Raw genomic sequence first — 14,333 nt, 5'->3', positions numbered from 1 at the left:
AAAGCCAAAACTTCAAGAAAAAAAAGTCAAACTTTTGAGAAACAATTCGAAATACAATTTTGAGAAAAAAAGACCTTCAAACTTGCAGTAGCGTACGAAGGTACTGCCAGAAGATTATTAGGGCTTAATTAATAACTAACATTAAGAATTTAAAATTGCATTGTGATTATTTTTTCAGTTATATTGCTGATATAGTTTATTGAACTGTTGCATGTCAACAGTGGCCTGGATATTGTCACACACTATTGTCTTGCCCACTGAGGGAGAGAATTTCTCAAAATTTCAACTTTTTCATCAAAATTTTGACTTTTTTCTCAAAGTGCATGATGAAAAAAAATCTACCTCTTCTAATTTTCTTTCTTATGGGTGGCCCAGATACTCTTCCCTGAAACGTGAAGGCATTGAAAATGGGGCCAGAGTATTGCACCAACATTTACTGCACATCTGTGGTTAATGTACCAGTGTTCTCTGTATGTTCAGTTTGATCATGCATCTCAGCTATGTGTAGAAGAAAATGTTTATGTATATATGATGAGAAGGTGCACTGGTGCTGCCAGAAAACCTCAGATGGATGTACTTTCTTCTAAAGACTTATCATGTTAAACTGCTTGCTTGTGTTGTTGTGTTGTTGGCATCACTGGCAGTGGAGCACAAAACAACATCTAATGCAGAGTGAAAGAAGTCCTGAGCTGAATCCATACCGCCGCTAACAGAGCACTTTGGAAAATAACACGAAGAACAAAAGCCTGTGGGCTAAAAATAAGAATGAATACGTTCTTAAAATAAATTATCCTCTGGCAATTTGAGAGGAAGCTTCTGTGCAATCAAAGCTTGAAGGAACCTGGAAGAAAAACTTCTGTGTGTAGTCAGAGTTTATATAAAGCCTGTGCCCTATTTATACAGTAACTCCTACTTAACACAGTTATTTGCGTGTGTTACGTTCACTGTCACTACAGAGGAAGCATGTATTGTACAATGGTCCTTTTCTGACAGCGCTTATTAGGTTTGCTATGGCGCTAATTATATGTAAGAGACACAGACCTGAGCTACAGTCTTTGGTTTTTTATGTATGATGCATCAAGTTGAAAGAACATATATAGACCTCAGAGTGGAGTCATTGTGCAGTTTTCATTCTCCTAGTCTCCACCTCATCCTGGTTGAACACGGCGTCTAAAACCGAGTCTCCATCATTAGCACCAACTAGGAACTTATCCGTATCCATATCTACTGCTTTCGTTATGGACCCTGCTGCTTCGTTATGACACCTCTTCTCATCAGAGTCTTACCACCTTGTAAAATGTCGCATGCAATGGTATAAAACGCACAAACCAGTCTGAATGAACAATTCTTCATCATGATATAACCCAATAACAACGCTTAAAGATATCAGGTTCATATGGATCATATGAGTGTCATATGGCCAGCACATATGGATCTTAGATAAGTTTGATAACATGGTGCTAACATTAAAACTGGTGGTATTTGATTGGATTTGGGTAGGATCACATCTTTCACCAAAACATGGCATTATTTCCTAACAACTTCTTGCTATTCCTTCTTTACTTTATTAAACTGTTTGGACTTTAGACATCCCAACTATGTTATTAAAGTTTAAACACATGTCAGCTATTACGAAATCATCTAAACCCTTTACCGCCTCAATTTTTCTCTCTCCCTTTTTTCCTTAATCCGAGACCGTTTCGTATGAGCTCGAGGAAAGCAGGAGAAAGGAAAAGTGCAGCGAATGAGCTATAACGTGAAGCGAGGCGAGAGAGAGATGGATGGAGAGCCGCGAAAGGAAAAAAAAAAGAGGAGCCGCCCTACATTCCATCAGCTCTGGAGTCTCCATCCATCTGACTCTTGAGGACAGATGCACCAGCGCCGCCTAAAAAACAACCAACAGCCACACAACAGTCTGTATGTGCGCGTCTGGGTGATGGAGCTGAGAAAACAAACTCATTAATTCACGGTCTGTAAGCGAATGCAAACAGAACCCTTCACCCAGAGAACTGATGCAGTCTGATCAAAACAGGACGCTGATGGGAGAGCTTGTGTTTTCAATAGCCCTCCACCCCCTCACCCACCCATCCACCCCCACCTCCCCACCTTAATTGTGACAAAGTGAATATTGTACCGGGACAGAGCGTGCGGGGGACGAAAGTCAGGGTGTGTTCGTCTGTGTGAGCACGCAGACGGACAAAGAGAATTCAGCTTATTGAAAGAAGCGGGTCGGACTGAAGGGAGAGGAGGACAAATGAAAGACATCCAGAGATGGGGAGAAGTGCATGATGGGAGGTTTCTATAGATGCTTGGCAGCGGGCTGGGAGTCCAGCCAACAGCACACAGTACACACCTCAATGTCACCTCATTTCTCTGGCGATTCGGAGCCTTCAGTTAATAGGTTTTTACAAAAATATCCAACCGAATTACTGTTTAATTTTGTCACAATACAGTGAAAGTACACCGATCAGGCACAACACGAAGACCACTGACAGGAGAAGTAAACAACATTGCCCATGTTGTGACAATCCAATGTTCTGCTGGGAAACTTTTGCCAGTCGTTGTGAGGCAGCGTGGAAACTGGGTCAGTGCGCTCCCTTGATCACAGATGACGTATATTACTCAATTGATTTCTCTCCTTGAGTCGATGGAAAGGGCTGCGGGTTGGACTGCTGTTCATTCTTGCTCAAGTGCCTCTCAAGGAAATGCTACGTGTAGCTCGTTGACTCGAACCTGACAGAGGTCCAGATAAAATTCAACCTTGGCTTGGAATTACACTGCTCTATGTTCATTCTCTCAAAGTTTGCAACACAAAACACGAGCTCATACAGCAAAACAGTTCCTTTTTCTTGGAAATGTCCTTTTTCACCTTTTAACGACTACACCGATCAGCCACAACATTAAAACCACTGACGGGACAAGTCAATGACATTGAGCATCTTGTGACGATTCAGTGTTCTGCTGGGAAACATTTGGACCTGGCATTCATTAGTGTGGATGTTACTTAGACATGGCCTCCAAATTAATTAGATCCCACAAGCCCCTCCACTGAACCCATAGGACCCCATTCTCTGATGAGTCACAACAGTTCTGGAGGCACCTACACAATATTAGGAAGGTGGTTACTGGTGGTGGTCAATCTACGTGTACGGTATGCTTTATCATTATCAAACCCTAAGTTGATAGTGCTGCTCGGAGGGTTTCAGGCTCTGGGTCCGAACAAAAACAAAAGTAAGCATCCTAAAAAAATCTGGATTGTATTTAATATAAATACAATATCAATCAACTTGAATAGAAACTTTCTTGACAAATCATTATATAGCACATATAGAAGATTGTAAAAAACAGTGACTTTCCAGCCAACTTAAGCTTAACATTAGCTGAAGTTTTCTGGTCCGACTGGACTTCACCAAATGTGAACTTTTTTTTTCTTTCTTTTCGTAAATACGAGGAGACGAGAGGAGAGGAGATCAGGTGCACTAATAGTTCCTCTGAGGTAAAAATGTCTCACTTCCTGTCTGAACTTCTACCCTCTAATTGATTGAAATGAGATAATGACAGCTTTTCCCTTCGCTAAATTACTTCTGCGTCGTCCTGGGAATACAAACACCCTCCGGGGCTTTTTCGGGATTGCAACCAGAGAAGACGCCGACGAAGGAGGAGACAAGTGAACAGAAAAAGATACGCATGAGAAATGATTGAGGAGTGGAAAGACAAGACATGAGAAGAGGTAAGAATGGATTTACTGGTGAGCAATAGACAAGGGAGACGTGAAGAACGGGGATATTATGTAAAAGAGGTTAAATTATGGGGTTAACTTTGAGGTCACGGACAGGAAACCAGGAGCTGATCGGCCACTAATGAAAATCTTATTGGCAGAATCCTTCCCACACTCCTCGTGGTGTTTGCGAAAAAGGAACTGAGCGTTTTTCAATGGGAAGTAATGAAGAGAAATGGTTTAATATTGTGCAGTTTATTGCTTTGCCGAAGTCAAAATGCGATCCTTTGAGGAGGGGGGTTTACATTAGTGAAAAAGCTGTGACTCACAGCGGTTTCCACTTTGCTCAACAACAGAACTTCCTCAACTCGCGGCTCCTCAAACACTCTACAGGATTTCCTAAAATGTGTTAATAGCATGTGAATGAAAATATAGCCTGGAGTGTGTTCAGGATTTTGATATTTCTTCTGCACAAAAGGAACGTTTTTAGTCTGATGGCAACACCAGAAAAATAAAGGGGATCCAATACGAACTGTTTGCACAAGTCATTTTTGTATCATGTTGTATTAATTAATTTAGACTCTGATTTTTTTTTTTTTTTATTGTCATTCCATTCAGGCATAATATTATGACCGCCTCTCTAATATTGTGTAGGTCTCCCTCGTGTCAGACGGTTGAAACTCATCAGAGATTGGACATGGGCCTTCTGAGGGTGTCCTGTGGATGTTGTTGGCAGAGGCCAAAACGCTGTTTTGTGCTTCTCTGTTTCTTGAAAAATATTGAGTTCATCCAGCCCTGAGAAGACCTCAAGACTGAAAAGGTTTTCACCTGTCAAAAAAGGAGGTGCAGAGTAGGAAAATACTTTCCAGGTCTATTTCAGGACACCAGTGCTCCAGTTTGATTCTCTGCCAGCAAACGCACACGTCAAACAAAAGACCACCAACTTCCAGTTGATCCAGAACGGCAGCAATGGTTACATCCATTTTTCTCTGCTTATACATTAGCCCTCAGCGAACAACAGAGCTTCAGATGGATCAAAATTCCTAAACACAATACAGTCTATGTGTAGTCACGTTCATTTTCAAACATTTTTGATGATAAATACGTATAAATGTGAATCTAGAGGTGCACATTCAAGCTGTAGTCATTTGTGTAACTTAAATATCCAAATCACGCTTCAGTAACGTGACCACAGGCTTTTAAAGGTATAAGCTGCCACTGGGGAATAGGTGAACAAAGTAGTATTCCATACTACAAACTCATTCAGATTTCCATCCTGTTTCTTGTTTTCCTTGTTGCCCTGTGGCCTCAATATTTAAAAACCCCTTCCAATTTCTCTCCCCCTCTCTCTCTCTTTCTTTCTCTCTGTGTGTCTCTGAGCAGTATTTATTTCCAGTTCAGCCAACAGGAAGACCAGTAAGCTCGGTCGGTGACTTTTCTCCTGAAAACTGAACGGGAGGAAATCCTGTGCGATATCTAGCGCTGATGATGATTACAGAACCGTTCCTGCCGCCGGAGCGAAACGAAACAATGAGCACAGTTTCGACACACAGACACACAAGCACACACACACTTTACTGCCTTATCATTAAACTTGACTGAGTCATTGGCAACAACATGGCTTAGATTAGAGAGGGGAGGTGAGGGGAGAGGGCAGAGTTGGTGTGGCAATGGTTCAATTTTAGTTAGATATGAAGTTATTCAACAAATCACAGAGCCACTAATACATTTTATTTATGGTTTTATATCCAGGCTATAATAAACCTTTTTGTTTTTCAATGATTTTAACTTTGTACAACAGAAAATCCACCTTTTACAGGACAACAGCAACACAAAGCCATATATGATACTTAAGTAACATCCTTCCTGACTATTTTCGTTGAGGCTCCTAATAAACTTCCTTAATGAGTGGATCTACTCGCCGCAGAAAGAGGGACCGCCGCCAAAATCTCCCCTGGCTGCGCTGCAAACCAGCAAATTAATTAATGTGCTTCCTAAATACCCTGAAACAGTAGCCACAACGACGGGGAATCAACGCTTCCAGAATCGGACCACCGGGAAGAGGAGAAGTCGATGGAAAACAAGTTGTGAAGTTAAAATGTGCACAGGGAAACTGGCATCTATTGATATGTACTGGAAATAAAATATATGTGGCATTCGGAATACAAATTAATGTCACCTGCTGATAGATAGATAGATAGATAGATAGATAGATAGATAGATAGATAGATAGATAGATAGATAGATAGATAGATAGATAGATAGATAGATAGATAGATAGATAGATAGATAGATAGATAGATAGATAGATAGATAGATAGATAATTTAATTACCTTTATAGGACAGTCTCAGTCGTGGCACATTTAACTTGGTCGCAGAGACCGTGGCAACAAGAAGCGCAACAACAATCATGTTGAAGAAAGGTGTAAATCCCTTCATTTTGCCGAAGAGATGTCCTGCCGCTTTTTACTGATGGTACAACCAAATAAAATATTCCGTGGTAACTTAAAAGGGAGAGACACTGCTTGATCCCTGGTCTTAAGATTCCAGCATTTGCGTTTCAGAGTGATTTCCCTCCCTGCGCGTAAAAGCGCTCTCTCTCTCTCTCTCTCTCTGACGGAGCAGCTGCGCGTCCTCTCCGCGGAGTGAGTGCCACGCTCTGCCCGCGCCGCTGAGCAGATTCAGTGACTCCTCTCCGAGGGCTTCAGCAGTTCACTTTAAGCAGCTGCCCAACAGTAGTCAGCTTCAGCCAGCGCGAAAGGGATACCACGCCTTTACTGCATAGAGAGAGGGAGAGGGAGAGAGGGAGAGCGCAGTGGTGGCTCCTCAGAGTGACCTGCCCCTCCTTTGCGCACAGGAAAAAAAACACGGAGAGCACGCTCCAAACTAGGCGCACCTGGGGAGCTGTCAGAGCTGATTCATAGCACGTATTCATCATCATCATCAGGAAGTAAAGTAAATTTAGCAGCATCCAGTGTGGAGTGAAGAGCTGGAGAAGCGTCTGTAGAGGCTACGATCAAAACTTAACAGAAACAAAGACATGAAAGGATGCGAAACTAAATTTTAATTAAAACCAAAGTACAACTAAACAACAACAATTAAAACCGAAATTTAATCACGTAATTAGTCGTGCAATAAAACTGATTTCTCCGTTATGATAGAGTTATGGACGCAGCTATACGAGCGTATTGAATTATATCAATAACTTTATTTATCCCGTGGGAAATTCGGTGTCCAGTAGCATCGTTGCACAGGGACAAGTCAGACAAGTTAGTAAAAGGGTCTAAAACAAAATAAAAGTGAATAAAAGTATATATAAAATATACAAATATAAATATAGAATACTATACATAAAAGGCTAAAAGTTGTGAGTGCATTTATATTTGCAAGACATGTATATATGCACACATACACTTTATATATATGACTTTGAATACAAAATACCAACATATAAAATGTGGATATGAAGATTTTCCCAAATTTGGGCACCTTTGGATTACAGTGTCTTAGGTTGTATTTCATTATTTACAAGGTTTTAAAAAGTATTTATCGAATTTGCACTTACGTGATGCTGAGAATCAATAAACTGAGAAGACGTTTCAGCACCTAAACTTAATTACAAAAGATAAGGAAAAGAAACTGTGGGATGACAATAAACATAAGGTGGCGTTTGAGGCAAACTCGTGATCAAATGTAGATCGTTCTGTGCTCTTAGAAGAAATACTGTGAAGCCTATTCTTTATTTTTGGGCGACCCAGTCCTTTAAGAAGCTGTGAGATGTATGGACCAATGACGGACGGAGGCCGTATGTCTGACCTTTTTCAGGTGACATTTATGGACATTTATTTAACAGGTGGCTGTAGATGAGTGGAAAATCACTCCACATTTCTCTGCCTTGCGAAACTTTTACCCCAGTAACCATCATTAACCCCCTCAGAGCCACTTTCACATGTTCAGCTGTTTAATTAAGTTGTGTGGTGGTAGCCTCTCAATAGCCTGCTCCCACGTACAGCTATTCACAAGCCAGCCTACAAGTGAACACAGGGGTCACATCAGAGAGGGAGAAAGAGCCATTTGAGGTGTTAACGGTGTTTTGTTTTAGTTTTTTTTTTTGTTTGTTTTTTTGTTTTTTTTAAGCAGTGTTGAGGACTTGTTTGTGCACTTCACCATCAATTAATTATGGTTTTGAGAACTTGTCATCTCACAGATCTGTAGACACATTGAAATCATGGGGTGCACCCTCTCAGCTCACAGTAAGTAGATATCTCTACATGATATTTGCCGCATATTTATTATTCTGGAGACTCCCAGTCTGAGATATCAACTCAGCAGCAATGTCTGATTTGCGGGCGAATACTTGGTGGATATGTCAGAACAAATCCATGTGCATTTTTTAAAAAAAATAACAAAACAAAGCATCAAGAATGCAACTGGGAATGTATGTTTTCTCTCAATAACCAGAAACATATCTAATCACACCATGATTAAAGCTGTTCTGTGTAATGGTAGCTCTCCATTATAATGTCATCTCCACCGCATACGACAAAGAACACATTAATATATGACCAATAACAATAACAACAACAAAAAAAAGACCACATTGACATTTTTAATTACGACTTGAAACCACATACCACATACATGTGATAAAAGAGCAGAGACTCATTCCGTCTCATTCCAGCGCTATTGTTCTCCAAGAAATTAAGATCATGTTTCGAGTTCTTTCAAAAGGGAAGAAAAAAAAGATGTAGTCATTCGAGAAACTCCAGAAACATGTTCTGTGTTTACTTTCCCATCTTATGTTTGTTTCTCTTTCTTTGTAATGGGTTCATTTTCTGGGTATTTTTTAGGTAAAGTGCCATATAAATGAAGCACACAAAGTAGTTTGATGGGCTTGCGTTGCCTTGAGGCCTCCAACCTGCATTCCTGCTCTATTCCACCATCTCGTGGTACTTGGACCGCTTCAGTCTGTTTGCCTCATCCATGCAGTCTTCCCAGGAAACTGTTAACTCTGCCAGGATCACCTGGTTTGAAGCAGGTGATGTTACGGTAAGTATTCAGGGTTAAGGTTGAGTTAGGATTAGGGTTGAGATTAGGGTTAGGGCTGTCGGCTTGTGCTGATTGCACAACAGTACGATAGTAACAAGCTATAACTTTGCTAATTAGAAAGTACTCGATTGAGGACATTGGACTTCATTGTTTGGATTTCTGCTTTTGCACAGACATCTTCAGATATGAAAAATAACATGTTTTTTTTACATATTTGCGAATTTATTATAATACTGAGTGAAATAATCCCTGCGTCCATATAAGAGGACATAATTTTGTTTAAAAACTACTTTCTGTTCCAAGATGATACCTAGTTTTTACAGTTCTTTGGTCCTACTGATCCCAAATAAAGAGAAATTGAGAAATTAGAAATGCATAGCAAACTAAAGCTCAGGTCTCAGGAGGTTAATATAGTACGGACTTGGATGGTTGTGAAATCAGATTCACATTTTGTAATCGTTACAAAAGAAATCCTCTGGAATGATCATTTATTTACGTCAAATCAAGTTCAAATGTCTGACGTAACAGATGTGTTTCTCTGATTAACAAAGTGTAAAAATGAAATCCTAATTCAATCCAGAGGAAACAGCCACAATTGTCCTGAAATAGAAGTTATACAAATATCACGAATAAATTGACATTGCTGATACTAATAATTCTTGAAGTTGTACACTGGGGACAAAGAAACGTTTGCACTTCTCTGGCCGACTGTGATTGAAGCTCTCTCTGATTGACGGTGAAGAGCTCTCAGCTCTCAGTGGCCCCTTGATTGGACAACACTTATCTGAATGCAGGTTCTTTTTTGAAGGACAAATGGACGTGGGAAAGCAGCAGGAGAGGCCGCATGCAGGGTGAGCGTTCAAAAGCTGCATTAATTTATTTCCTAAAAGCTGCCCGCTGTACTTTGTTGGTAACTGGAAATTACCCGAAAGCAGAAATGATTCGTCAACCACGAGATTGCAAGAGGAACGTCGGGAGCTGAAATGATTACACAAAATGATTTTCCGTTGCTCTGGTTTACTCTTCCCTCCTCTAACTGTATGTGAATTCCTCTCTGTCATTACCAATCACAGCTCATATGCTTTTCAAACATGCTCCTCGCTCTTAAAAAATCCCACAAAGTATTTTCTTGTGTCTCGGCCTCATCATCCAAACTCTTGAACAACGTAATTCACTCTGAAAGGTACGCTACACTTCTCAGAATTACCTCTCTTTAAGGGTTGCATTGTCTGAGTGAAGAACTCTCTCTGCATCTCACAAGATCCTCCCCGGGCAAAATTATGCTCTTCAAGCTGTCAGTAGAGGTGAAACGTAAGACCCCTCACCAGCGTCTTGACATTGCGTCACTTTCACAAATCACACTGCCGCTCCCTGAGTGCTGATTGGGAATGGCAGGGCAGAGGTTCATGAATTCACAATGTGGGAGGCCGGGGCAGAAATGGCGGACAGAGAACAATTTTTGAGGCACAAGGCAACGGAGACAGCTGGTATGTTTGTGTACGTGCCTGCGGGTTCATAAATGTTTCATCTCTCTCAGCAATAAGAGCAGGGACGGGATAATGGAGTTGACATGAGTCGAGACAAAGTGAAGGACTGAGTGACCCGACAAAGGCTCAGCGAGTGGAGAGGGGACAATTAACTAGAGATGAGAGGTGACAGACAATGAACATGGTGTCCGTAGAGAGCCGATTTGTATTCCATCCAGGTCACTCAGGTCTGCTCTCCATTTTGCTTCTGTTTGTCCCTGGAACGAGGCCGAAGCACCGGGGAGACTGAGCTCTGGAACATTCTCTTGCATATTAGGTAGGTCCCAAACACGGCCTGTTTTTCAAACTCATTTATATTCACTGTTTTTGTTTTGTCTTGACTAAGTTTTTCCATATTAGATCAGGGGTCTTCAACGTTTTTCAGGCCGAGGACCCCCAAATGAATGGAGAGATTAAGCAGGAACCCCTACTTACCTAATGTTCTACATTAAACTCGGCCTAGTGCTATTTATAAATATACATTTTTATTATCATTCTGCATTCAATATTAAGCTATTCAAATAATACACAGGTATTCAAGTATTATTTTTTTTCTCTATGTTTAGGGGGGATAATAGAACTAACTGAGGCACTGACAACGCCCCAGGATGTGAGAAGCAGAAAAATAATCTTGAAATGCAACAAAACGGTTAGGACACAGACTTGTGACTGAGAAGGAGGAGAAAGCAGTTAAAGCAAATTTTTTTACAAAACCTAAAAAAAAAAAAGGAAACTGCAGTGCTGAAAAGAAAGTTAACACAGATTGTAATGAAGATGCCGAGGCCTCAGAGGGTGGCAGTCTGCCAGGTATGTGCCCCTGAGTGCAACACTACAGAAGAATCTCAACAAAACATGCAGTAAAAGTGCCAAGAAACAAATCAGAACCCACAAAAAAAGAGATATAAGCAAAAATGTCAAAAATAATAATAAAAAAAAGTACTCAAACCAAAGTAGAGTGTGCTAGTAAGGTCAAAGAAAGAGAAAAATCTGGTCCAAGAACAAGAAACAAACCAGAAAGAAAGATCAAAAGCTAAACAAAAAGCAACGCAGAAGAGCCAAAGTCAGGGGCGGACATTGCTTCCACCACCAAGAAAAAGAGAGGCTAAACGGAGCCACCTGAGGCCTTTTATATAGGAACCTGGGAGGAGGCGGAGCTAAGGGAGGAGACTACCTGAGCTGCGTTCACTAACCTTCACTTTATGAACAGCACTTTGGTCAAAGTTTGTTGTTTTTAAACGTGCTTATAAAGAAACGGACATACCTCAGTATGTATGGGAAGCTCAGTCTCCGAACAGTGAACCTGTGGTGACCTCAAAAGTTATACACTGCGCATTTAGTTACGAATCCTGTGGCACTGTAAAGTTGTGGAGAATTTAAACTGGTGCTTCTGTCGCTCTCACTGACTGCCTGTTACAGACAGAAGCCGCTGTCTTGCTTTGATTAGATGCTCGTGGCTATTTACTGGGAGCGGCGTGTACCACTAAACCCAGCATCCATCAGGGTCAAAGTACAATGTGCTGTACAAAAGGGTTTTGGAACGTGGCTGCGTTTCATCAAATCGAATTGGTCACCATTGGCAAAACTAAATCACCTTAACTGTGGAGCTGCCAAACATCTGATAGAAGTAGTGACAGGAAAATCAAAATTCCCCTAAATTTCTGACGCGCCAGATGGTTCCTTACAGAGAACCATATGGGAAGCTGTCCTTGGGAATGGAAAACAGCAGGCACTTCTACAAAAAAAAATACTTGACAGGTGATTGGATGAACCATTTGTCTATTGTCTCCTTCCATTGTAGACTAAACACAAGTCACAGTCTGAAAGTTTTTAAAAGTGGTACAGGTAATTCTTCCCTTCTCTGTGAGAAAAATATCAGATATTTGGGGCTGATGCAGCTGCCAGTAGATTTTTTATGGAACACTGACTGAATCCCTGAGGATTAGTCACAAATGTATCATGGATCTAACAAGAATCCAGCTGTCTCGTAAGGGAGGAATTCCCCTGTGTGCCTAAAGATCCACTTGAGCCTGGATTTAATTGAATCGGCCATTCATTTTATTATACACACCTGTGCTTTTCCTACTGTGACGTGTCTAAATGGCTTCTGTGAAAAATGCCAAAGAGTGAAATATACGGTGTGCTCCATGTCAGTGCAAAGGAACATAAAACAGGAAATCAGTTTTATGAGGTGGGCTGCAGTGCGCAAAAGAGGAGCCACAAGTACTAAAACAATAGCTGAGATTAGCCAATAAAGGTGTCACAGAAATACTGCATTGCAGTGAGCATAATGTACACCGATCAGCCACAACATTAAAACCACCCTACTAATACTGTGCGGGTCTCCCTTGTGCCTCTGAAACACTTGTGACTCATCAGGGAGGGTGTCCTGTGGTGTCTGATAACATGATGTTGTTAGTCGGAGTCATTGCGTTCTATGGGTTGAGGGGAGGGGCCTCTGTGGATCATCTCATGGACACTTGATTTATTGGGGATTTAGTGAATTTGGAGGTCAGATCAACACCTTGTGCTGGAGTGTCACTGTTATGGGGGTGGGGGTTCCTGGTCTGGTTGGTACATGTCTGAGTAACATCCACACGAATGCCAGGTCCAACAGTTTCCCAGCAGAACACTGGATTGTAACAAGATGACCAATGTTATCTAGTGATCAGTGCATGTCTTAAAATGTCAGAAAGGACATTTCCAAGAAAAGGACCTGCTTTGCTTTACGCGCTTGTGTTTTATGTTGCAAACTTTTGAGAAAATGAATGTAGACCAGTGTAACTCCAAGCCAAGGTTGAATTTTATTTGTCAGGTTTGAGTTAAATTCTACATTAAAACAAGCTACGCATACGCTTCTCTTAGGAGGCACTTGAGCAAGAACGAACAGCAGTCCAACCCGCAGCCCTTTCCATCGACCGAAGGACAGAAATCAATTGAGTAATATACGTCTTCAGCTGCTGCTGCATCTGTGCTCAAGGGAGCGCACTGACCCAGTTTCCACGACTGGATCCCCACTCAGAGTAAGAGCCGCCAGCCTCCGACCGTGGGTTGTTTTTGATGGTTTAGTTGCTGTTTGTTTTTCAGCACTTTTCAGATTTGTTAGACACATTATTCCAAGCACAGACATAGATAAATATTCCTGATGGAATCTCACTGGACGTCTCGGGTCCAACATCTTACACCATAATTTGAAACATTGTTCTCTCACGTTCTGCTTTGTTATTTCACTAATTTCAGAAAAAAAAAAACACTTTCTGAAAGTATGATTTCCTTTGGCGTGCTGGCAGAGTGGACAGCATCTTGGATGTGATGGAACGGGGACAAGCCAACAATCATTTTGTTTTCATTTTCCACCAGATTTTGCGTGTCTGCAGAGCTTCACGTCCGGAAGGACCGACAAATGCCATCACTTTCCTCCGTGGATCAGTTGGCTTTTCAAGAATTTATATTTGCCAGAAGATCGGTCATAAAACCCAGCACAAACACAGCTGTAGTAATTATTTCCTCCGTCTTCCCAGAGGAGGAAATCCGAAGAGAAGTCTTAACTTTAATCTGGGAAGACGTGAGAGCTTAGTCTTTGTCTAAATACTCTGTGGCTTTCAACCATCATTATCAGCATCAATGGCAAGGGAATAGAGAAAAGAAAGCTAGACAAAGAAGTTAGATAGATCAAAGCAAAAATAAATAAACGGAGCAAATGGAGAGGATGTAGAGATAGAAAAAGCAAATAGAGAGACAGAGAGAAGAAGGAAGACGATGGAAGAACAGTTCCTAAAACTTAACAGATGATAGCAATGTAGGAGGGATAGGTAAAGACTACAAGGAAAGACACACACACACATTGTAAGTGAACACACACACATTCACCAACACGTACGCTGTGGAAACCTCCTTTTAAGGACCTTTCTGCACCCCACGCTTCAATTTAGACTGATTAGAGCCTGACCTTAGCAGTGAACTCACACAGAAACGCCTGCCTGTCCTGATTAAGCCGTGACCCTGCCGCTGACCACTGGACACTAAACACTCCCAGACCAGG

The 14,333-nt window shown here is 41.3% G+C and overlaps 1 protein-coding gene across 2 annotated transcripts in view; it reads right to left on the bottom strand.

The window, feature by feature from the left end:
* The window catches only part of sema3bl (sema domain, immunoglobulin domain (Ig), short basic domain, secreted, (semaphorin) 3bl), a 67,231-nt gene extending 60,768 nt beyond the window's left edge, over nt 1–6,463 (bottom strand). Inside the window, exon 1 of one of the 2 annotated variants that reach the window (XM_047600822.1) lies at nt 6,053–6,463. In XM_047600822.1, coding sequence (XP_047456778.1) covers nt 6,053–6,158 — 106 coding nt within the window. In that variant the 5' untranslated portion in view covers nt 6,159–6,463. The remainder of the gene's footprint in view (nt 1–6,052) is intronic. The other variant, XM_047600830.1, reaches the window with a different exon arrangement.
* Between the last annotated feature and the right edge of the window lie 7,870 nt (nt 6,464–14,333).

The sequence above is a fragment of the Mugil cephalus genome, chromosome 1 (assembly GCF_022458985.1).
Source record: "Mugil cephalus isolate CIBA_MC_2020 chromosome 1, CIBA_Mcephalus_1.1, whole genome shotgun sequence".
Taxonomy (NCBI): domain Eukaryota; kingdom Metazoa; phylum Chordata; class Actinopteri; order Mugiliformes; family Mugilidae; genus Mugil; species Mugil cephalus.
Note: the sequence above shows the minus strand (reverse complement) of the source record. Positions and strands in the feature narration are given on the sequence as shown.